The following is a 26,520-nucleotide window of genomic DNA, read 5'->3' on the forward strand; positions in this document are numbered from 1 at the left end:
TTGCCGGATCGATCTTTTTGATTAATAAAAAATCGGTGCTGTCAAACATTGATCCTAAAAAATCGAATGCGACAAACGAAACCGTTTGTAATATACATAAACGATTATTAAAATACACGAAACATTTCGTTTCATTCACGAAAAATAATGTCGTTATCAGCGATTTCATTCGTGCAATGTAAACTAAATAAGTAAAATTTACGAAAACTTTCGTTCATCGGCCATGTCTTCGTACCACAATAAAATCGATTTGGCCACATCGATTTTTTTAAATCAAAAAAATCTATGTTGTCAAACATCGATCCCAAAAGATCGACTGAAAACAATAAGAGGATAATAAATACGAACACTTTTCTAAGATAAACAAAATGAATTCGTGCGACCAACGAAATCGTTCGTAATATACACACACGTTTATTAAAATAAACAAAACATTTTGTTTCATTCACGAAAAATAATGTCGTTATCAACGATAACATTCGTGCAGTATACATTAAACGTGTAAAATTTACGAAAGATTTCATTCGCCAAGCGGCCATTCTTCTTCATGAAATGAACGAAACTTACTATTTAGAATGCACGAAAATACTTCGTTGCAGAAAACGACGAATGAATTCGTGCATTTTAGGATCGATTTCATTATATTTAAGAATTTATATTATCAGTGTACTGAGTACAATTCAATTGATGTTTCAATGGTAGTCACAATTAGTAGAGAGGATAATTGGATAATTTAGTACACGTTTGATCTGACTAAATGTTTGCCTTACATATTACTGTGTAGCAACAAATGAACCCGATGGTACTCTTTTCATGACCAATGTAACTAGAAACATATTTATTCGCAGAAAATTAAGACTTGTAATTTCAAGCATGTCCATCTATTAAAAGTAGTTTTTATGTCCAGTGACACTTTCAATGACCGTTTCCAACAAATTAAATACTTGTCCTGAAAATTTGAACCATTTCTTTTTTATAGTATTGGTTTGTATAGAACTCATTTATCCATATTTCCTGAACGAGAATTCCGAACGAAACAATATGCAAGCTATAAGGATGACTGGAAAGAGACTGCAATATAATCAACTGAACGGCTTTTGTGCTATCGTCATTTTTCCTTCAAGGCAAATGAAAACTTCGAAATATTAGCCCCATTCACCAATCGCATTATTCCTCTGTCGCTCTCTGTTTAAGGGGGTTGAAAGCACATGTGACATTGTCTCACTTTACTATTTCGAATTGCGCATATTTATGTATTCTGTACAAAAATCTTTTTTCGGGAATTTGTGACCAAAAAGAAAACTTTGAATTCCTAAACAAATTGAACGTTCTAGGTCCAATAAAGTAGAAACACCAGATAATCTTAAACGACGCCGTCAAGAAAAAAAGAACGAAAACGAAATGGTGAAAACAAAAAAAGAATGAAAACCCTAGAAAGATCATTGTATATTATTAAGCCATTTTTCGGATAATAGGATTTTCAAAAACAATTTATAACTTTCTGATACAGTAGTTCTCAAATTCGTGCGATTCGATTTATTCATTTATTTTATTCAAAAATGGTTTTTAATTTCATTCTAAATAGTCGAATTTTTCAGTTTCTTCATTTCATGGATTTCATTCGTTTTATTTATTTTATTAATTTTGAATATTTGACTAATTTTGATTATTTATTTCATTCAGCATTCTTTTTATTCATTTTGTTTATTTAGGTTCATTTTATTTATTTTATTCGTTTCATTCTTTAAATTCACTCTGATCAGTTTATTTTTTCGTTCGTTCATTCATATCATACTCACTGTTTTCATTTTATGCATTCTATTAGTTTTTTCCAGTTCATAACATGTTATCCAGTTTCTTCTTTTTAATAATTCGACCATTTTTCAGTTTCATTAATTTCATCCAAATTATTTATTTGACACAATTTATTTTTTTCTACCAATTTATGACTTTTAACAGCACTTAATTTTTGGTTTTAATTACTTTGTTCTGCTCATTTTCTTTTTCTTTTTATTCATTTTATCAATTCTATTCGTTACAACTTCTGCTCGGACGGGACATCACGTTTGATCAGTCGTTTGATTGAAACACAAAGTGTGTTTTAGTTTTAGGGATTTGCGTCACGTCGGCGCTAATCTATTCCGACAAAAAGTTAGTGTCGGTTTCTGATGAGACGAAGTCGAAACGCACACATGTAATAAGTAAGGATTTGTGCCCTTCAAGTGCAAAGACTGGTTTTACCAAAAAATTTACGCTCTGGTGAGAAATTTTGGTGTTTATCCAATCCAAGGTTATGCAATCGCTCTAAAAATCGTCAACCTAATCACGGCCCGGCCAAAATTTTTTTTGGCTTGTGTTGGCTTAGGTAGGAGTATGCAGTAAGGGGTTGATACTTTAAAATTATAACTAGTTTAAAATTTCTTTACGGATCTTCCTCCTTGATCCGCCGCTGGTTTCAAGCGATGTTTCAGTGTCGACACATAGTGTCTCAAAATCGTGGCTGTCGATCCATTGTATGTACTATGAGCAAATTGTACTGAATATGTAATATACATTTCCACCATTGTACTGAACATAACCAGCTATGGAATCATAGTTTGGACAAATGAGAAAGGCACAATTGCATCACTAGGTGGATTAAAACAGGTGTTATGATTTCTCATCGCGTTATCGTGCTAATATTTGTTTATTTGTTCAATACATCAACAGGCATATCAAAGCCCCAATGATGTTGGCCTTAATACTAATCTAATTTCTACCAATCAAGTACACAAAAACAATAGTCATACAATAATTAAAACAAATAAAAAAGTTAAGTGTTGTTAGCTAATTGATTAAATAGTCTGGAAAAACGTATATGCAGATTTTGTCGAGAAACGTTGAAATCAAATGCAGTAGCTGCCTGGTTAAAAAATTCGTTGCAGACCAGTGATGGCTCCATACATACTATAGTTAATGCGTCAGAATGGTAATCTGAACATAATGTTGTTGCGTAGTGTTCGAGGAGCGACTTTTATGTTGATTTGTTCCAGAATAGCTGGGGCATCTATACGACCTTGCAGAGTGTCAGCGATGAACAAGGCTCTTGCAGTATTCCTTCGAACATGTAGGGGCTCTATTAGCTGACACCGGTTTTCATAGGGAGGTAGTCGGGAAGGATCTCTCCACGGCAATCTACGAAGCGCGAAACGTAAAAAGCGACGCTGAACGGACTCTATTATCTCAACGCCATTATTGTAGTTTGGACTCCAAACTTCAGAGCAATATTCTAGAATTGATCGCGATAAAGAACAGTATAGCGATTTGAGACAATAGATATCTGTAAATTTTTTGGCTATTCTGAAGATGCATCCCAGTGCTTTACCAACTGCATAGGAGACGTGCTATTTAAACGTAAGTTGAGGATCCAGAATCACTCCCAGATCTTTAACGTGACTGACGCGTTCAATGTATGTTTCTAGTAGACGGTAGTTAAAATGAATCGAATCCTTTTTCCGTGAAAACGATATCATCGAACACTTCTTCGGGCTGACGCACATGCGGTTCGTGTTACACCAGCAAATCATCAAGACATCAAGCTGCAAAGACATCAAGCTGCTGTTGGCGAAATCAGCAATATTCAATTGACCGAATTAGGCGGAATATCTTGAGGTCATCTGCGAAGGACAATCGTGGAGTCTTCAGAACTAGATGTACATCATTGAAGTATAGCAGAAACATCAACGGTCCCAAGTAGCTTCCTTGAGGAATTCCTGACGTAGAAATGAAGGTGGGGGCCTGACAATCTCCTATGATAACCGCTATCTCTCGGTCTGTGAGGTAGGATCGAAACAACTGCAAAACACTACCATTTATTCTAAACCTCTCCATTTTTGCGATTGCGATATCGTGATTTATCTTATCGAAAGCGGCAGATAAATCGCTGTAAACAACGTCGGTTTGAGCACGATGTTCCATACTCTCTGTTATGTAGGATGTTAAACACAGCAGGTTAGACGCTGTTGACCGCCCGGACGTGAAGCCGTGTTGATCGTCACTTAGGTACTGCTTACAATGAGCCTGAAGAGGTTCCATAATCACCAGCTTGACCAACTTCGAAACTACACTCAATGAAGTTATTCCACGGTAATTATTGACGTCTCGCTTATTACCCTTCTTGTGGACTGGGAACATGTTCGCGTATTTCCAGCAAGACGGGAAAACTCCTCTAACAATAGGCGAAAAATATGAAGAAGCGGAGTAATCAAAGCTTCAATGTGCCTTTTCAGGATAACGGAGGGGAACCCGTCGGGTCCCGGATTGAAAGATGACTTAAGCCGAGAGGAAGCTCTGGTAATCATCGTTGCATCGACATCGATAGCACCCAAAGCTTGGCCTACAAGTGGAGCTCTGCTAGCGGCGAGTTCGATTTGCTCAATAGTTAGTGCCTCATCTGTGAATACATTCGCGAATTTTTCCGAAAAAAGTGCACATATGTCTCGAAATGTGGTAGCTGTGTTCCCGTTAAAAGCTATTTGATTCATGAGTTTACTATCAGATTTTTCTGCCAGGCTGGCGGGATTAACGTTCATGATTTCAGGAACATAGTCGCGCATTTCGTAATTTATATTAACGTTATCGTCATATTTTAGTCATGAGTAGAGTGATTCATGTTTATGATCTCAGGATCTTAGTTACGATTTTTGATATTTTAATCACGAGTAATGAGATTTATGTTCATGATTTAAAGAACTTTGTCATGATTTTCGTGATTTCTATTTACGTTGTCATGATATTCTAGTCTCGAGTAGAGATTAATGTTTATTTATGTTCTCGATTTCAGGATCTTAGTTACGATTTTTGACATTTTTGTCATGAATAGTCTGGTTTATGTTCATGATTTCAAGATCTTAGTCACGATTTTCGTAACTTCTGTTCACGTTATCCTGATATTGCCTTTCTCATATAGAAAGGTTATGCAATCGCTCTAAAAATCGTCAACCTAATCCCGGCCCGGAGGGCCGATTGTCATATGCCATTCGACTCAGTTCGTCGAGATCGGAAAATGTGTGTTTGTATGTGTGTATGTGGAAAAAAATATCACCACTGTTTCTTAGAGATGGCTAAACCGATTTGCACAAACTTAGTCTCAAATAAAATGTACAACCTTCCCATCGGCTGCTATTGATTTTTTGTTGATTGAACTGCCGATTCCGGAGTTACGGGTTTAAGAGTGCGACCACACAACAAATTCCCATATAAACTGAAATGAAAAATTCTCAAAAGGGGGGGGGGGTAAATTTCGAAATCGAATTTGCATTTTTGATGCCAAATGACTTTAAAATGCACAAAACGTTGAGATTTGATGAAATCTCGAAAAAAAAAATTTGACGGAAATTGACTTTTTTGGACTATTTTTGCCTTTTTGGCATATTTTTGCCTTTCGAATATAGAAAGGTTATGCAACCTAATCCCGGAGGGTCAAATTTTTTTTTACCTATGAAGGCTTAGATAGGAGTATGCAATGAGGGGTTGCTACTTTAAAATTAAAACTAGTTTAAAATTTCTTAACAAGTTGAAAATTTTCGGCATGGTCCGGACCCCCCGAATCTTCCTTCTTGATTCGTCGCTGGTTTCAAGCGATGTTTCAATGTCGATACATAGTATCTCAAGATCTTGGCTGTCGATCCATTGTATGTAAAGGCACAATTGCACCACTAGGTGGATTAAAACAGGTTTTTCTACTTAGGGTGACATATAGCATTATTCTATTCGTTTTCATTTGATTAATTTGATTATTTTGATTCATTTGATTAATTTGGTCTCCACCAAGGAAAAAAATAGTTTTTAAAATGCATATAAAATTTTCCCTAACTTTCCTTTTGACATCAAGGCGGTATTGGGAACTATTATAAAGTTACAAGAAAACAATGAATATTTGATTCAACTTTAGGTTCTGATGATTAAACCATGTAGGTTAGTCATATTTTTATTGTTTTGGTGAAATTTTCAAATAGTTCCCAATATCACCTTGATGTCAATAGGAAAGTTACAGGAAATTTAAGGACAAAAAAAATTTGAAAAATTGAATTTTTTTTTTGAAAAATCTGTTTTTGATCGAAAAACGAGAACAACATAAGAATAATTGTTTTTGTTGATACAAAATTTAAAATATGTCGAAAACTACTGCTTTTTGGATATTTTGGATTTTTAGTTATGAGCATTTCGATTTGAAATGGCATTTAAAATCATATTAAATGAAAAAAATGTATTTTCGACTGTAAATAGTATGAATTATAAAATCATTTTAAAATGTTTCATAGGATTCTCGACCCGCATCACAAGACATAGTTACCAGCAAACCGTCCTTATTGGGCCGAATATTTAATAGAAAGAGTATTGAATTAGAAAAATCCTTTCATTAAATTGATTTATATTTACGCTTATTGGCCAGTTCTGTACCTTTACCAAAGAATAATCATTTTTGAAAATTGTATGAAAACATACCTGTTGTGATAAATCATAATAGGATCAACTGAATCATAATGCGTATCATTTTAATATTCTTTTCATTCGTTTGTTGCGTTCCACCCTATCTTTTGCCACATTAATATATGTGTTCCAGTTCAAACTATCTTTTATCTATGCTGGTGAAAACAAACAAGAAATCAATGCAAATATTTTAGATAATTTGGAATAGATAGACATGCTGATTGGTTTCCTGTACACAGCGCAGGGAAGTTTTCATACCCTGTAACTTTTTCTCAGATAGTTTTGTAGTATAAATGCAGTAATCAAATACTTTTCTTAATGTTCTAATTACCAAAGAAACTCATGGAGGTTCTTAAACCGCAAAGTTTTGTTTGAATCGGCTACGGTCATATTTTATGGACGCCCAGTTTCTCATGGAAACCCTATTTTGCGCTGTACAACATAACTCAAAATGTATAGAACCAATCGCTTTGTAACTTCAGAATAGTTCATGTTCACATCATTTACCAGTTAACTACTAGAGCTTTTATCTTTTTCTCGGTTTTTAAATTTTTCGGGGGGCGTCAATCGATTGTCTTCGATTACCAACCCCGAACATAGGATTACAAATTTTTCTTAAAATATTTCTCCAACCCGAAAAAAAACAAACGAGTGACTTTAAGGTAGGAACCTCTATAATCAAAATTAAACCAAAATATTTTTTCGTGCAAAAAATCGTTTAACATGTCATTGAAAAAATATTAATAATAATAATTTTGTAAAAAGCTCCCGTAGTTGCCTGGGCAATGATGTGAAGAAGACCTGTGCAAATTTTAGAATGGTTGGTCCAGAAGATTGTGAGTTACGGTGTCCACCGATTGTTTTATGGTGCCTCGGTAAGATTCATCCCCCCATCTTTCGAAATGTAATCAGGAATACCTTTATTGTTTGGACATTAAATCCCAAAGATTGAAACCAAGTATTTGTTTCGAATATCCTATAAAACTCTACCTTCCCTTACCAGAATCAGTGCTTGCTTAGAGCGCATAGCAAGTCAAATGGAAATGATCTAATCTACTTAGGCTGAATAGTGAACATCGGTTAACATAAGCGTCTGCACAAATTGTCTTTTTCTAATAGATTTCTTTTCAAATCATGTCTATACCTACTTCATTCGATGTAGCTTAACAGCCATCGTATTCTTAAACTTTAACTACTCGGAACAGTAGCTATAAAGAAACCCACAATATCTGTAAAAAAGTACCCACACACAATTCGTCTCGCTTTCTCCACCCACAATAACTGACAAAAGCCGGGCTCACAATGCGCCAAGGAACAACGCGTTAGTAATTCTTATCCGCCTGGCAGTTTCCGCCCACCGCCACCCTAGACAGAGCTTTTTTTTCGTACGCTTGCCATTGAGCGGCTTTTCTTTTGCTGCTGATGCTCTGTTTTGCTGGAAAGTACACGGAAGTACGCTTTATAACATGATCATAAAACACACATCATCATAGTGTACCATTGAAAACTCGCCGCCTTGCCGTTAGTCAGTGAGTTCTTTCCTCGCCTAGCAGTTCGTCGGAAAGCCGAACCGGGGCGATTTGGAATTTGTGCTGCGGTGCGGTTGGGATATGATAATGGGAAGGGTTCCGAAGAGATCTGGTCGGGAGAATAGTTCTAGCTGACTGCCACCACTATGAGAATATAGTACTGTAAGGGAAAATGAAGATAAATACAATGAAATATGTTCAAGGCACTAGTCTAGGGTGCCTGCTGCGCTGATGGTGCCAGCCTTCGTCGGTCGCGTTGGGTGAGGATTTTATTATTCTGTCGCATGAGAGCAAAGCGTGTGTGGCATTCTCCATAGAAGCGAACAAAAAACCATGATTTTCGAGTGGAGCTTTTTGTCTCTATGATGTATGCATGCACACACAGACAGTACCTCCCACCTTCTTTTGTCGTATCGTTTGCGTTTGGATTTCTTTGTGCATTCAGCGGAAGTCATCTATCCGTTGCACGAAGGTTTTTTTTTCTCTTCAATAGACAATTTCTATTTTATTTTCTGCTCTTGTAGCTTACGGTGGAACCGATGGCCTCCGGTGGGCTAAAAACCGAGAAAAGATTTTCACGCTCGTGTGCTCGGTTCTCAGCGGGTGCCAACCGATATGTCACTAAGAGGATCAAGCACACATGGTTGAAAAAATGGTATTGTGTGCAGCAGAAATAGTAGAGAATCACGAAGAAGAACAGTGTTGTCCTGTAGCTTTATTTTCTAGTTGCGGCTTGAAACCACTAGAAATCACTGGAATACTACAATAAATTCCAGATTAGAATTTTCGTTCTGTCGGTATTGTAATCGTCAACCGTCTATACACCTAGGTTACAATAAAAATGCTTGGACGATTTATCATTGCTTTATCTTGGTTTTGTGAAAGGAGCTTTGAAGCCGATGTTTTTTATGGATTTATGCAGCTGTCATTTTATTTGCTTCGTAGTTATGCTAGTGAACTTTGTTATGACTTCCACATTTAAACTTTTTAACGTTTACACTTAGAAAAAATGAAAATTACATTTGACGTTCACAAGATAGTGATGTATTTTTCTGACCAATAATAGAATTTTATATGTTTTACATGTTCTTCAACGTAAATTCAAATGAATTGTAATGCTCCTTTTATGTGCATCTTGCGAGATATAAATATTTTTAAGCGTGTACCCGTATGAAGGACTTAATATACATTAAGGAATTATAATAATTGTCATCAGATTCTCGTACTCTTTGTATACTTGATAGTACTATAGTAACTATCAACTGCAAAGAAGCTACTTCAACTATATCATTCTAAAATTATCCCTGAAAATCTTCCTCCAAAGTTTTTTGCAGATATGCTTACAACAAAGCAGATACCAGTTCCTCCTCTTTTTACGCGATCATAGTAAGTATTGATAAATGCGCACGATTTTCTGATTCCAGTACACCTAATGCACAGTGGTCCAGATCGCTAATTTAGGAGGAAATTTTGCTTTCTGACAAACCTGTATAATTTAGCCGTATTATGTCTTAGGATGAATTTGTGTACATCAGAAGATGCTTCTTTTTAGTTAGGAATAGTTAATATACGAAAATAAACTTTTTACTGATGAAAGATAGAGCTCCACAGTCTTCCACAAAGTTGTAAAGTAACTTATTTTGAATAAATTTGTTGAATATATTGAAGCTTTATCTCTTTTAGTTTTTGTTATACAAGAAATTAAAAAAAAGATTAGGGTGTTCCTGAAAAAAACGTTTTTTTAGTTCATTTGATTCATTTGATTCATTTGAATCATTTGATTCATTTGATTCATTTGATTCATTTGATTCATTTGATTCATTTGATTCATTTGATTCATTTGATTCATTTGATTCATTTGATTCATTTGATTCATTTGATTCATTTGATTCATTTGATTCATTTGATTCATTTGATTCATTTGATTCATTTGATTCATTTGATTCATTTGATTCATTTGATTCATTTGATTCATTTGATTCATTTGATTCATTTGATTCATTTGATTCATTTGATTCATTTGATTCATTTGATTCATTTGATTCATTTAATTGATTTGATTCATTTGATTCATTTGATTCATTTGATTCATTTGATTCATTTGATTCATTTGATTCATTTAATTCATTTAATTCATTTCATTCATTTGATTCATTTGATTCATTTGATTCACTTGATTCATTTTAATCGTTTGATTCATGTGAATTATTTGATTCATTTAATTCATTTTGTTCATATCTTTAATTTTATTTTCATGTTCAGTCATTCCTTTTATTCATTTCATTCAATTTGTTAGTTTGAGTCAATTTATTCTATTAATCTTATAACTATTTCTAAATATAGTCTAAATTTTCATTAATTAAGCTAATATAATTTGATTCGTGTGTATTATAATTTTTATTTACATTAATCATTCTACTCATTTTGTGAATTTGAACACGTTTTATTTCATTTTTGCATTATTTTTTTTATTTCGTTCGTTTTAATGATTTTCTATCATTTATTCAGTTTGCTCGAAATTTTATTCGTGCAGGACTAGAAACTGTTTTCATCTCTAGTTGGGTGCCTACTTCGCATGAGTTCTGCATACTAATGAATGATCCAACATCCAATATGTGTAAGAAATGTCTCATCTCACTGCTAGGTGGATTAAATCGGTTTTTTTAAAAGTCGATTTTTTTTATTACTTTACCTGAGTACAAGTACAAGTCCTTGAGAAAATTTTCTCAAATTTTTGTAGAGATCCGAACAATAGATCGAAAGTTACAGTGCTTCCAAATGCCCTTCGTCTACCAAGATTAGTGGTAACTCGATTATCTCGAAATGTCGTTTTTTTTCAAAAATGGTTTTTTCTGTGATCACTATTGCCGAAAAACCACTCAACCGATTTTCTTTAATTTTTTTTAATTGATCGTAATTATTTTTTCTCGTACCTTACCGATTCCTTTTTCGCACATAAATTTTTGTTTTGTGGATCAGAAATTTTAATACAATTTTTAGAGCTTAAAACAGCGATTTTTTAGAATAAAATGTTCCCGGATGATTATTTATTCAACTAATCACCAAGGTACGAAGAATACTCATAAACTGATAGAATTTTTTGAACTTTGGGATTTTAGTTGAGCTATTGGTCTTCAATCGTGATCACCGCAAACCTCCTAAATAAAAAAGGGTTTCGGGGAAAAAGCCATACCTCCGCCAATTAATAATACATTTTTTTCTTAACTTTATAAACTAATTTCACTGAAACATATACTACCAAAATACTATAAGTTTGATGTAATGAAATCATTGCTTTATGCCTTTACGTAAATTCAAGCTTTCTTGATATTTTTCTCACAAAAAGGTATGTAACCCCTTAAGGGGGTCCTCTACTCGCGAGGCCTAAAATTGAGCACTTTTTTTAAATTGTAAAGGATCTACTCAATGGATTTTGAAACTTTTTTTTATTTTGAAGATACATGTTTTGACTTTTCAATTTTACATTTGAAGACGAAAAGAAAAATCTCTCGCGACCTTGAAACTTCAATGATGACATTGATGTTGAAACAGCATGAGTCCCGTTTAAGTAAAGTTTTGGCAAATTGGGTAATCTGTAATCAAAAAACTCATATTTTTTATAATCATAGTCATGTTGGCTATGTTTAGACCAGAGAGATTTCTTTTATTTTATAATTTGTAAAAGTTATGTAACGATTTGTGAAAATTTCCAATATTTACGTTATTTTTTGGCCTATTAGGGGCCATAACAATGAAACAAATTGAAATTTTACAAATCCCTCCCGACCAAACATAGCGATATGTTTTCTGAACAATTGGAGAAAAAATATTTGAAATCGGACCCGTACTTCTATGAAAAGTCTTACTTAAACCCTTAAAAAAACACTGCTTTCGGGAAAACGCGTTTAAAGATAAAGTACAGTGTATAACTCAATTGTAGTACTTTACAAGTTAATCTGCTATACCGGGGCCGTAGAGTTCTCCTTCCTCATCACGAAAATATTCTTGGTTGTCGACATTTTGCTCCCTTTGTTGAATTCGGGCCTGTTTTGCAGCGACACCCACTTTGCGTTCAGAGCGAGTGATACGTTCACCGTCGAGTCGAGTAGCACATCTTTCAGCTTCAGTCACCAAGGTAATTCCCATCACCTCCATAGCTTGTAATGAAAATCCTTGGTTGAAGATGCTGACTGCCAAATAAGTCGCAACATTGACCACCTGCCTGCCGAATGCAAGTGTTTTGGCGCTAAGACCCAGATTCCACTATTTAGAGACTCATTGTTGTTTTGGGTGTGAGCTCCTAAGCATCTTTCTAATAAATCATTAGATGATAGACTTTCGTAGATGGGTTTCAATAATTCTACGATCGAAGAAGCGATGGGGATCCTGACATGCTCGAATGATTCTAAAGTTGCTTTTGCTTCGGTCTGACGCCACTTGCACCAACTGTCTTCGCCGGATGGACACTTTGAGTGTTGGGGATTTTCGTTCGATGACGAACAGTGTTCGAGGGAAGCCCAGATTGCATTTCGCATAAAATTTTGTTAGCTCGCCGATCAATTTGTCCGTCAACTTTCCCTTTCCTTGCCCACCGATACCTTTATTTTCTTTCTTTATTTTTCGTAATCTCATAAACAGTCAAGAATGAACCAGTGAATTCTTTAAGGTTGCACAGAGAATGCGCAAAATTCGCAAACGAAAAAAGCAGGTTTTTCCACACCGTATGTCAGATCTTCATAAAAATCAATCAGTGTGTGTAGAATGTTGTTACAGTACTGCTGATTGATTTTTATGAAGATCTGACATACGGTGTGGAAAAAAACTGCTTTTTTCGTTTGCGAATTTTGCGCATTCTCTGTGCAACCTTAAACAATGATTTTTCCATAGACAGGCGCTATCGTGCGCGCCGCGCTTAGTATCTCAGAAACGGCCGGTGATGGGTACCTTTCGGTTCCCAGAAACATGCCAACGAATATGATTTTCACCAAGTCCTTTCTGTGGCGTGTTCTCAGTTACATATAGATTGAAATTAAACAACAAAAAAATCGATTTTTTGAAACCGTGAGAGTAGAGGACCCCCTTAAAGCAAGGATCGTCATATAATCAGATCATCATCATCGACACATCGTTTTTATTTCATGCCAGGCAAGCAGGACTAATTAAACGATTTTTAATTTTTTTTCATTAAGATTGATGCTAATCGTCGACAGGTTTTCAGTGGTGATCTTGCGTGGCTTAATTTTTGTCGGTTGTCACGGTAAAGATAGATACGTCTACCTTTATCAGGACACATGTTAGTGAACTCGGGTGATTCGTAGTTATTCTGCCTAAGCTCTACCCTCATTAACAGAAGACAAAGATTAAGCCCGTACGATATTAAGTCTGTTCTAATGACCCTGCCACTTCTAGTTTTCCGATCTGTTTACTTCACATTCTTGCTCTCACTTGAGTACTATGGCTCTAAGTTTCATAACTTTCCCTACCCAGTAATCTCTAGCTAATTGAATGTCGTTAAAATGTAAAAAAAACGTTTTTTAATTTTTTAATTTTTATTTATATTCACCTCTATTTTATATACCTACATTTCATAACAAATATGGGATGGTGCATCATTCGAACTATGTCTTGGATTAGGGTACGTGCATCGCCTGTTCCTGGTCAGAAGATAGGATTGGCTGAGTTGACCACCTAATTCTTTTGGATTATGTTGTTGGTGTTATTATTCTTATCTGTCACGGCACGGTAAGTTTGACGTGCTCTTCTCAATCAAGCCATCAGCCAGTGCCTTAGTCAGTAGAGATGGGAAAACCGATTCAGTTCGGTGAGTGAACCGTATCCGATTTACTCACTAAAATGAATCGACTCTTTTGATCGATTCAGTTACTCGTACTTTGAAAAATGATTGTTTGAGATAAAAAGAGAAAAAATCCAGGGCTTTAAGAAACGCTTTTGTGTTATACATATTTGAAGTAATTTTCTATCATAGTTCCATTCCAGGGGCGGATCCAGGGGGAGGGTCCTGGGAGTCTGGACCCCACCCCCCGAAATTTTTTAACTTCTTGAGAAATTTTAAAATAGTTTTTATTTTAAATTCGTTCTAAATACAAAATTATTCCCAACCAGATTTGACCACCAAAACTGATTTTAATTAAATGAGGGTATTGCATGTTACGTATTGTACAATGAACATTTCAAAATTGAAATTTCGGACCCCCACTCAGTTCATTTTATTTTCCTCGAATACTGTTAGAGAGAACGTATACGTTGAAGGTACTGGCGTTTTATACAAACAGTGTTCAATATTTGTCATTCTTTTCGTTCCATTCGCTCTAAAGATTCATAATCATGCCAACCTCTTAAATCGACTCATTTAGTTGGATCTCATTGGCTTTATAATAATTAGTTAATTTTTCAGTTCTTAAAAAAAGAATCGTGGTTCATTCATTCTTTTTGAAGAGTCGATTCTTTTGATTGATTCGCGTTTCATTCGCCCATCTCTATTAGCCAGTAATGAAAATAGCCTGACAGAATTTTATTGCTGGAAGGAGATTCTTAGTCCCTTGGGACTGTCCCTGTGGAGTACGCACAAGAACATCTGCTTGCGGATCCAACCCTTTTTGGCCCTTCAAACAGCAAAAAATGAAGGCATAATTTCGACTTTTCTGCTAAAAGCGGCGTAGTCCTTGCACTGATGGTAGCTACAACACATCATCATCATCAATCACAGCGTATATAACTTTTGGTGTAGGCAAATATTTTTCGCAATAACAAGTAAATTTCATATCAACTTTTGAATAGGGTTAATAATATTTTGTAAGCAAAACTTTTGGTTTGCTGATTTCTCTCAATTTGTTATAATTTCATCACAGAAAACAATTTCATTCGGTTGCGGAATAATGAGCAAACCAAGTTTGTTTATAAAAATCTCTTTAGCCCTTTTGAAGAATTAATATTGTAGGGGAACATGAGGAGACATGACCAGGTTTTCAGCTAAACCTGCATACATCTCTAAAAAAGGCTTCAATCCCTCAAAAGTCATTGAGATATAATATGCAAAGTTGTTGTGCGTGTTTATGATTTTTTGCAGAATTTTTAATTTAATTTTTCAAAAGTTATAAAAGTTTTTCTGTGATTGTTTTTTTTGGTCAAGTTTCCCCACTGCGGGGACCAAGAGAATTTTTTAAAAATTATAACAAAAAATATTCACATAAAACACATATTTTTTTTCCATATTGTCGAGATCATTAGGTAGCAGAAAAGGGTTGTAAAAGGGTTGCATTTCATAATTTTCGATTTTTTCGATGCATTTATTTTTAAGGATTAACTGTACCGCTTATATTGCATGTTCACACGAGACGAAGTCAGTCATATTACGGCAAACTTTGTTTACTAATACTAAAATTTATATGGACTGATATTTGAGGTGGGATTTTTCGTGGCGTGATTAACATCAACAGTAGATACCAAAGCATAGTAAATATCAGGAATTTTGTATTTTTCTTCAGCCCTTTGCCACTTGGTCAAGCCTCGCCATAAAATCTTGGTCAAGTCTCCCCAACATTAGTTATTGCGTTCAATGTCGTGCAAATTTTAGTAATAACTATTCCAATGTTCCGATTTATGTAAAATCTTTACACTGCTTCATAAGGAATAAGATGATATATGAGTACTTTAATAGTAATTAGTAGTCGAGTAGATATGTCCATACAAAGATTGATAAAAATTACATCAGTTAGTGCAAATTTATTAATTACGGAATATTTTCTATAAGGAAAGGATACTTCATTCCAATCTTCTAAAATTGCCATATGGAATCGAAACAAGTATAAAAATATTTTTGAAAAAAAATTTAAGAACCGAATAGAAAACGTCATTGCCAAAAATATAATTTTGTGCTTGGTCAAGTCTCCCCATGTCCCCCTATTCCAAAAATGGGGACAAATTTTTCATGTGAGCATACACAATTATAAGTATTATTCGTAGAACTGAAGTTATAGAAATTATTCTGATGGAATTGCGTTGAACCAATGCTGCCAGGGATAGTTTCAGTTTACGGTCCAAAATTATATATTATCGAAAAGTGATGAAACTTATCAATGACCTTTTCCATCCTATTTGACTTTAGTTAATATTCTAGAGGAATTACATTGAAGGGTTAAATCAATGAAGCTTCGAATGATCAAAAGGATATTGTTACTAAATAAATGTACTTTTTAACGACATTCCATTTTTAATATGTAGTGGCGCGAGTTATTACCATACAATTGTCACTTCTCAGGGTATCAGAAACAATTGATTTAGCTATGCTTCGAAAACAGCCCATTCAAGATAAAAATTGACTTTTTTTAGACTATTTATTTTTTAATTATCTTCGACTTTGAATTTTCACGAATGTTTTGTTTTGTTTTTATTTTTAATGACTAGCCACTTCTTGTAAGAACCATTACCACACTAGCCTATCTCTGTCTGCCAGAGCACGCCAACAAAGAGCAATAAACATTTATCTTCAGCCTAAAGCTCATACGTGAGTAACACGCACATCAGACAGCAACAAGAAAATACAACAAGAGCTGATCTGTTCCGGTTTTTGGTGGGAAAGCGACACAGCCAAACGAACGGACATCGGATGCAACAACGAGCGTAAAGCTCGCTACCAGCAGTACGAAAGCTCCACAGCTTGTGCTTTCAATTTCCCCTCCGCAGCTTTTTCTCACGAACGTCCTTGTTGACCAGGATTCACGCTCCCAAAGCCTGGTAATTTGGGGAAAGAGAGAGAGCTTTACTCAGTGACGAACGAAGCTTTTCCGCTCCTTTTTCGTGTTCGGATGATTGAGAGCTTGCGACAGCTGCCCGGCCAATAGCACAACCCATGCCAGCAGGTTTCCCGGAGTTCGGAAAAGCTCAACTAGCTTTTCATTGTGCGTTTAGTTTACATTCGATTCTGGAACCAGCTGGTTCTCACGTATGTGTCTCAGTGGAACTATCAACGACACTTCGGCGATTTTTTTCGCTTCTGTTGAAAGGATTCTTTTGTTGACACCTCAGGCAAGCGAAGAGAAAGAATGGAGTGATGAAAATTTTCACTATGCGCGAGTGAACAATGAAAACCATTTTTTCAAGGGGGAGGAAGGTTTATCCGAAGCTGCTCTAGTGAGCGGAGGTAAATGATCTTTCCGTGGCCTCATTATAGTAGGTATTGTCTCTGATGAAAATTTTGAAAAGCTGAAAATGAGGGCAGTTGTTGGTTCATTGGAGTGAAGATTCATCCATGGTTTGGTAGCTCGAGAGGAATAAAAATTTTCGTGTGCTGGCTGAGGTAAATTAATTGACTGTATTACGGTGTGCCTCATATTGGCCAAGAGGTACGGATTTAACAACCTCCCATGGTGACGACAGTAGCGAATGTGAGCCCATTGTCGTAATTCGTAGTTCCAAGCTATGTGTGTAGGCTGCGACAATCAGCGAGTGGCGTCTAGAATTTAAGTGCTTTGGTCTATTTTTATACCGCTTCAGGGCTAGCATTGGAAAAAAAATATGCCCATACAGTCAATGTGATCGATACCTGAAGGTTGGTGGTATCGCAAATGCCTTCAGCTTTCGTGTCTTGAATTTATTGCCACCCAGCTCGGAAAAAAGCCGCCTGTTGTCTATACTTGTATGTGCCTCACCTCTCTAATAGTGCTGCTCTTAGTCCTGGTGAAATTGTGTTTATAGAATATTGATTCGGATAGATCGTTACTCATATAACGAAGAGCTACAGATTGGCCGACTTCGTTCAAGTGGTTTCCGTAGATTTATATCCGAACAAACACGAGCTCATCAGCGATAGACGAATCAACAACTGCACCGAGAAAGGCAACCACGGCGGACCTAAACGAGCTGACCAATACCGCCGCCCTGAAGAACGGAAGTATGCCAGAGGATAGTGCGGTCATGGTTGAAGGTAAGCTCTGCCATTTATCCATCCGATCCTTTTTGACCGTTAGGCGAGCGGGTTTGTTTTTATGCGCTTTTCTTGAATCCGTTTCATAAACTATTTGTGCAAACATGAGTATCATGAAACATTGAATATACACTGCCAAGCGAGACTGTATGTGCGAACTTGAATGGAGTTGGTCGGGGTGTCAACGGTGAATATTTTGTTTGTTTTGCACAAATTGATCCCACGGGGTACAGTCAATATGTGTACCTCCCGGTCCTTGCCGGTGTCAATCAAAACGATTAATACTACACTAAATACACGCCAGGTACTCAATTACACTTATCTCTTGCGATGTAATTAAAACTTTTGTTTTGAGTGTCTATTGATTTACTAGTGCAGCTCCAATGCGCTTTACTATGTGTCGAAATAAATATCCCTTCAGCATGGACCAAGCCCGGAGGTAAAAAACATATTTTAGCTATGATTATAAACATTTTTTTAATTAAATTTGACAATAACATTATTAAAAAATAAACCGCATTGTTCAAATTTTTTTTGGAGGATATTTAATAATGAAACAAGCTATTACTGTAATACTGATACCCCCATCACTACAACTGCTTTGGTGATATCGGCTCCTACGTTATGAATCTTTCCGGATTTTGCACGGTCGATTGAATTGGTAGCACCGTCTGGGACCCAAATAATAATTTGTTCGTGTGTAGCCTTTGTTTAATAAGTAACTTTGTATACTTTTTTCAAAATTGATCTCAGCTGCCCCGATTCAGGTATTTATTTAAATCAACATGAATCAAACATCAAAAGAACTACAACATTGTACGTTTATAACTTAAAAAAAACGATTTTTCATGCAATAATTATATTATGACCACTCAGAGAAAATTTTCTTATTATTGTCAATGTAGTCCTATCCTATAGCTACTAAATAAACCATTGTTAATGCCTAATGTGGCTACGCCACATCGCTTTTTGTCATGCTGTCCGACTTCGTTGCCGCTCAGTCGGACTTAAACTAGGGATAGCCCCTATGTTTGAGTATACCGGGCAAACGAGTGGATTACAGGTTTGATTGCACCCTTCGATAGCAAGATCAAAACCACCTCGTCCGTCGGATTCTCAGCGGCTTTGCGCCGCTTCGAATCCTTGGACTCGACTATGCGTCAAAGCCGCATCACACTACCTTTACCCTTAACGTCACTTTCTCATGAGCAATGCCATTGTTAGTAAGGTAAGTGGGAACAAATTATTTTTCCACTTTAGACTAATTTAAAGCTCTTCCCCCGAATTTTTTTCATTGCTTGTTGTAAAATAGGACATTTAGAACCAAGAAATTAACCCTCTTTTCGAAAAAGCTGCGATTCGGAACAATTACCCTGGGGAGTGCCACTCGGTTTATCGCGTTTCCTTAACATTTCGCTTTGTAGATTTGTACGGACCTATCATATTACTAAAAACCAATTTTAAATAATGATTATAGCACGTTCAAATTAAAATTTCGACCCTTAAAATATGTAATTCTCAGAAAACCTCGGAAAAAAGTAACCGGTTCACGAATATCTCCAGTTTTACTACTTTCTAATTGAAGATGTGAGGTTACATGTGCATATTTGCGATAGGCTTGACGAGTAGACACCAAATATGAATGTCTGAGGCCATTTGGAATACCAAGATGGCGACTTCCAGTCTAACGGAATTTTCTATAACCCCATAAATATGCATATGTTGAGAGCGGACCTATTGAGCGGATGATAGAGATCAACGTCTGAGACCATTTTGAAATACAAAATGGCTTGGCGATACTCTGTATAACTCAGACAACGTGGAGCGTTTTGGAACTTGATTGGCAAATATTCAGTTGTCAGAGGTCTGCCGTCATTTGAATTTATAAGATAGAAAAAATGTGCTCATGAATGGATTTACTCGAAATTGAGCTGGTCTGTATGCTAGAGCTCATCGAGCGTATTTTCATGCGAGACTCATAATCTAACCAAAAAACTGACAAAATCAGGGGGAATAATAAAATCGGGTCTTCGTTGTACCATTAAGATGAATGCGATGTCCACTAAACTAGAAGTCACCATCTTAGATTAAAACATGACTTCCGGAATTGACATCCGGTATTTATTCATCAACGCTATTCCGAAAATTCTTCCATTGTTTTGGTAATTGAAAATTATACTAAACCGAATTGGCCATCTTGGTTTTCGAAATGGCCTCAGACATTGATATTTGACATCTACTCGTCAATCCCATTCCAAAAATATCCATATTGATGGCGCATTAGCGAATTTCACTGAACCGAAAGTCGCCATCTTGGTTTTTAAAATGGTCTCAGACATTGATCTCTATCATGCGCTCATTAGGCTCGCTCTGAAAATGTGCATACTGATTGGGTTATACAGAATTCTGCTAGACCGGAAGTCGCCATCTTGGTATTCCAAATGGCCTCAGACATTGATATTTGGCGTCTATTTGTCAAGCCCGTTGCAAAAATGCCCATATTGATCGGGTTTTAGAGAATTCCACTGAACCGGAAGTCGCCATCTTGGGTTTCAAAGTTCAAACATGTTAACATTCTCAGGCCGTTTTATATTGCATACAAAATAAATGTATAGGATTTGCACAAAATTCGAAACCTTTCTACGATACCCGGAGAGCCGAGTCTCATGTACCAACGACTCAGCTCGGTAAATCGAACCAATGCACAGTGGTTTTTTCACCTAAAACGTTCGAAATATTATTCTCGCGAAAACGGTCCACCGTACAGCAATGATGTCTTCTGGGATGTTTTATGATCATTCAAGACCTTTATTTTAACCTATTATTTATTTATTTTTATTTATTTTATTTTTTTTTGTTTTGCCTTTCTCCTATAGAAAGGTTATACAATCACTCTGAACATCGTTAACCTAATTCTGGTCCGGAGGGCCGTATGTCATATACCATTCGACTCAGTTCGTCGAATTCGGCAAATGTCTGTGCGTGTGTGCGTATGTGTGTGTGTGTTTGTATGTATGTGACCAAAAATAAGCACATCGATTACTCAGGAATGGCTGAACCTATTTTTTCAAACTTAGTCAAAAATGAAATGTACAACGTTCCCACAGGCTGCTAATGAGTTTCATTAAATTCTGACTCCCGGTTCTGGAGTTACAGGTTGAAGAGTGCGGACACACAGCAAATTCACATGTTTGCCTTTCTCCTATTGAAAGGTTATGCAATCACTCTGAATATCGGCAACTTAATCCCGGCCCGGAGGACCGTCTGTCATATACCATTCGACTCAGTTCGTCGAATTCAGCAAACGTCTGTGCGTGTGTGCATATGTGTGTGTATGCGTGTGTATGTATGTGACCAAAAATAAGCACATCGGTTACCCAGGAATGGTTGAACCTATTTTTTCAAACTTAGTCTCAAATGAAAGGTACAATGTTCCCATAAGCTGCAATTGAATTTAATTAAATTCCGACTTCCGGTTCCGGAGTTACGGGTTGAAGAGTGCGGACACACATTTTTGCCTTTCTCCTATAGAAAGGTTATGCAATCACTCTGACCATCGTCAACTTAATCCCGGCCAATTTTTTTGACTTTTATAGGTTTTCTGTATTTTAACAAGGGCGTAATTAGCGGAATACGGTGACGGGTACCCCCTCTCCTCCACATCACTCACTACCTTTTCCTAAACCGCCCTTCCCTCATCATGTACCTCGCTACCCGAATAAAATTTTCTAGTTCCTCCAGAATAAATTTTCCTAATGGGTCTGAAAAACCAGTGGTTTGGAATGATTTTGAGTTGAGAAACTAATATAAAATTTCTTAACAAGTTGAAAATTTTTGGTGGGGTCCAAACTCCCGAACCCTGGATCCGCCGTTTCAGCGTCGACACATAGCAACTCAAGTTTGAAGCTGTCGATTCATTGTACGTATGTGTAAATCGCACTGAATGTGTAATAGACATTTCCACCACTATAGTAAACATAACCAGCCATGGAATCATAGTTTGGACAAATGAGAAAGGCACAATTGCACCACCAGGTGGATTAAAACTGGTTTTTTTTGTTATAGTTATAGTGATTAAGCCTCCTTGCAGTATTTTTATTCGAAGTATGAAAAACAGGATAAAGCATTTAGAACTGTCAAAGAACTTGTTTTTGCGAACATCTTTACTGCAGACCAAAACTCTCTATTTATAATACACTCGAAGTTATTGGCCGTTGTTTGAGAATGACCCCTTAAAAGCTTTTATTCGACATAACTTCTTAAATATCGTAGATTGGGCGTCAGCAGGTTCAGCGAAAGTAGTTCGTCTTATCAAGATACATATCTTTCCAGAAGAGATCATTGGTCGATCTCTTGCGACTTAGAAGTTATTGGGTAATGGGCACGATTTTGGCAAAAAAGCACTGTGCAATGTCTGCATGTGACTATATGTATGTGTGCGTGTGCAATAATGTCATGTAATTATCTCAGCGATGGCTGAACTCATATTATTTATTTATTTATTTATTTATTTATTTATTTCAAGTCGTCAATCAGATGTAGACCGGTTTCTTACAATAATTATTAAACTAACTTAACACTAGTTGAAATTTTGGTTTACTTTAAACTGCTGCTTAAGTTTTGTTTTCGACATAGTGAAGTCAATGCTTTCGCAATGTTTGTTGTAAATATTCATCATTTGGTTTAAAGGGCCAAACTTGGCATAATTAGTGCGATGGCGAATTGTACAAAAGATGCTGCGGTTACGTAGTTGTCGAGAAGGAGCATAAAAATTTAGTTTCGATAAAAGTTCGATTGAATCAATACGATGTGATACAATGTCGTTTACAAATGATACCATAGAAAATTCACGACGATCTTTCAAGGTTTGAATGTCAATTAGCATGCACCGTGCTTCATAAGATGGCAAATGTAGTCCAGTCCAACCTAGTTTACGAAGAGCGAACATCAAAAACTGCTTTTGTACTGATTCTATCCGGTTTGCATGCGTTGCTGAAAAAGGCGACCAAACTATACTACAATATTCTAGTGTTGAACGCACATAGGCTACATATAATGTCTTTATTGTGTAGGGATCTTGGAAATTATAGCTAAAGCGTTTAATAAAACCTAGTGTGCTGTTTGCTTTGTTAATTATTGTGTTATAATGATCTATGAATGTTATTTTGGAATCTATAATAACTCCTAGATCTCTTATTCTGTCACACTTTTCTACTTGTTGATTTCCCAATAAGATTCTATTGTTCTGTATATTATTCTTTCTACTCAATGTTATGGAATTACATTTTTTTACATTCAATTTCAGCAGGCTTTTATTACACCATGTATAAAATATATTTACTTCGTTTTGAAATGTCTGAAAGTCTTCACCATTTCTTATTTCTAGAAATAGTTTCATATCATCAGCATATATAAGAACTTTTACATTTTTTAGAATGAAGGAAATGTCGTTAACAAATAAAATAAAGAATAGCGGGCCCAAATGAGACCCTTGAGGGACTCCTGATGTAACTTGAATTGGGATTGATTTTATCCCTTTAAATCTAACAGCTTGTTCACGATTTGTAAGATATGATTGTACCCATGTAAGAAGTCCTGGCTCAAACCCCATTTTTTCTAATTTAAAAAGTAGCATGGGTATGTCGATGCGATCAAATGCTTTGCTAAAATCTGTATAAAGAGCTTCAACGTGGTTTCCGTTATCCATTGCTGTTAATGTGTAGTTAATGAATTCGAGTAGATTTGTACTTGTAGAACGCCCTTTGAAAAAACCATGTTGCACATGGGTAATTCTGTTCTTGATTTGGTGGAATAAATTTTCATTAACAATCGCCTCGAAAATCTTGGGAATGCACGAGATGATAGCTATTCCACGATAGTTACGCACATCGGATTTTTTACCATTTTTAAAAATTGGAACTAGGAAAGAGCTTTTCCATGTTTTAGGAAAACAACCTGATTCTAGAGACATGTTAAAAAGCCAAAATAAAGGAGCGGTTAGTTCTATTGACAAAGTTTTTAAAAACACCGGTGGAACGCCATCAGGTCCAGGGCTTTTAGAGCTATCCAAGTTTTTTAAGGCATCCATGATTGTATGTACTTTTATCTGTTTAATGTTAATATCTCTTGAAAGTTCTGGGAGGAATGAAAAGTATTCACGCTCTCGATCCTTCTCTGAAAATGTAGTGTAAACTTCCTGGAAGAATGTTGCAAAAAGATTGCAGATTTCCTCTGAGTTATCGCCTACCTTTCCATCAAGATGCATTTCTGTTGGGAAATAATCCGATTTTATTTTAGTTTTTACGTAATTAAAGAAGTTTTTTGGGCAAGTTTTTATATTGCGTTCTGTTCTTGCATTGTACTCTTCAAACGCGATATCAATGGCAAGGTTCAATTGATCGCATAGATTTAAATAATTTGTTAAGTTATCTTCGCTGTTGTATTTTTTGTAGATTTTGTGTGCTTTCTGCTTACGATTTTTTAAATTTTTGATTTCTCTATTAAACCAGATGGGATGTTTTGAGTTATAGTGACGCCTTCTTCTTTTCAATGGTATATCTTCGTGAATGACTTCAAATAATATTTTGTAGAATATGTCTACGGCAGCTTCAACATTTTCTTCATTTCTTAAAATCATTTGCCAGTTTATTGCATTAATTTTTTGCCTCAAGCTTTCATAGTTAGCGGACTCGTAATCAAATACCTCCTCAAATTCACTATCACCAGGTCTGTCGTTAACATGCAAGAATATAGAAAACTCAATGGCTGTATGATAAGCTTCATTCTTCCATAAGGGAGTAAGTGATTCCGTTACACAGAAGTCTTCGTCTATATTCGTCATTAATAAATCTAAATAGCAATGTCGCTGATTTCTTATGTGATTTATTTGATTAAGTCCTAAACTGGCAGATTTATCGCAAATGAACTGCAAAGTTTCATTTTCCCCTACAACAGGAAGTAGGATGCTCTCATTATCAGCATCTGGTATGAAATCAATACCGCGTTGATTGAAATCGCCATATATGTGAACTTTTACGTGCGGGGAAAGACTATTAATAATGCATTCAGCAGCATGATAAAACTTTTCGTAAGTCGTTTTTCGAGCAAAATTTGGAGGAAAATACACCGAAGCGAAAACGTGAGTTTCGTCTTTAACATGTACTTTCACCCACACATGCTCGAATTCTTTTGATTTTATAGTTTTGATAACTTCTGCATTTAGTTTTGCTGAAATCGCAATCAAAGCGCCCCCTCCTGACTTCTTACCAGATACATGACAATCACGGTCATCCCTAAATACATTGTAATTGCTCCCGAAAACTTCTTCACTTCTCACTGTTTCGTCCCAACTAGTCTCAGTTGCTAAAATTACGGAATAATGACAACCTAATATTTTGTTTTGAATCACATTCATCTTCATGTTAATTAATAATAATATTAATCATGGTCCATGGTAGTTTGAAACGAAAGGCCTGTCGGGCCGATTTAACGCTATGCATTTGGCTTAGGTTATGTTGTTTACTTTCTGAGATATGCTTGTTTTAATCATAATACGACATGTTTTAATCATGTACCGTAAACCGGGGTGATATTGATCACTTTTCGAAGTAATCATTACATCTCTTTAGACGCAACACATTTTTCCAAATTTAATATTTTAAACCATGTACTGATGTGTGAAGAATAAGATTGGATGGTTTTACCTGAAATTGTTCGTACACTACTATTCTTTTCGAAATTCGATTTGAAGTCCGTTTTATCTTTCCGGGATGACTTTGATAACCTGTTTGTTCATCCACATTCAGTACTTGATATCCAGAGGCGACGCGTCGGTACGTTCAACCTGTTCATTGAACAGGTAGAAACAATCAGGCGACCCAAAACCAATTTTGAGTTAACATTAACAGCAGTAGCACACAAACTATTTTTAATGAAAGTAATAATTTACAAACCTTGAAGTTCGACAATTTGACCTGAACGATTAATCAACTTAGCGTCTCCAGAGAGTAAAATTCAGAATTTTTTTGCTTAACTATGACCGGTTCAAACAGAAACATGCACGCATCTCGTACTCTTACCGCGTGCATGGATGGAGCAGATGCATGAGCGACGGCCGGAGTAGCAGCGTGAGTGTCATTGGCGAGGCTCTTTCTATACTCTTTTGCACCGGTTCATATCAAATATTGAACCTGCGTGCATTGTTGCGATGTATATACGGGCATTGGAGCTGTGTGCAAAACGAGAATGCATTATAATTTTGGAACACCTTGCGCCGCACGTTCATAGCTCTTGGTCGAACGCTTTTTTCTTGAGTAGCCTAACAAAATGTTTCTGGCCTTGGGGCATACTAGTTACGAAAAAAAGTTATATTGCAACTAGATTTAAGGGGGGTTGTCATAGAAAACGTCTTATAAATCGATAACCTTTACTCCTACAAGCTCAAGTTCTTCAAAAGAATTCTTCACTATGAGCATTCCTAAAACTTTGTCGAAGACACCAACTTTCTATCTCGTCAGGATAAAAAGTTAATTTTTTTAGTTCGATCATAGTAAGCCATGACTAATTTCAATTGTTATC

At 36.0% G+C, this 26,520-nt stretch overlaps 1 protein-coding gene across 5 annotated transcripts in view; it reads left to right on the forward strand.

Annotated features, from left to right (window-relative positions):
• Window positions 1-26,520, forward strand: part of LOC131689965 (band 7 protein AGAP004871) — a 326,915-nt gene that overhangs the window by 178,265 nt on the left and 122,130 nt on the right. For 2 of the 5 annotated variants that reach the window (XM_058975387.1, XM_058975388.1), the window contains exon 1: window positions 16,945-17,943. The exons of the other annotated variants lie outside the window; for them this stretch is intronic. In XM_058975387.1, the coding sequence (XP_058831370.1) occupies window positions 17,913-17,943 (31 nt within the window). In that variant the 5' untranslated portion in view covers window positions 16,945-17,912. Of the gene's footprint in view, window positions 1-16,944; window positions 17,944-26,520 lie in introns of those variants that run through there. 5 annotated transcript variants of the gene reach the window in all.

Source organism: Topomyia yanbarensis, chromosome 3, assembly GCF_030247195.1.
Source record: "Topomyia yanbarensis strain Yona2022 chromosome 3, ASM3024719v1, whole genome shotgun sequence".
Lineage (NCBI taxonomy): Eukaryota > Metazoa > Arthropoda > Insecta > Diptera > Culicidae > Topomyia > Topomyia yanbarensis.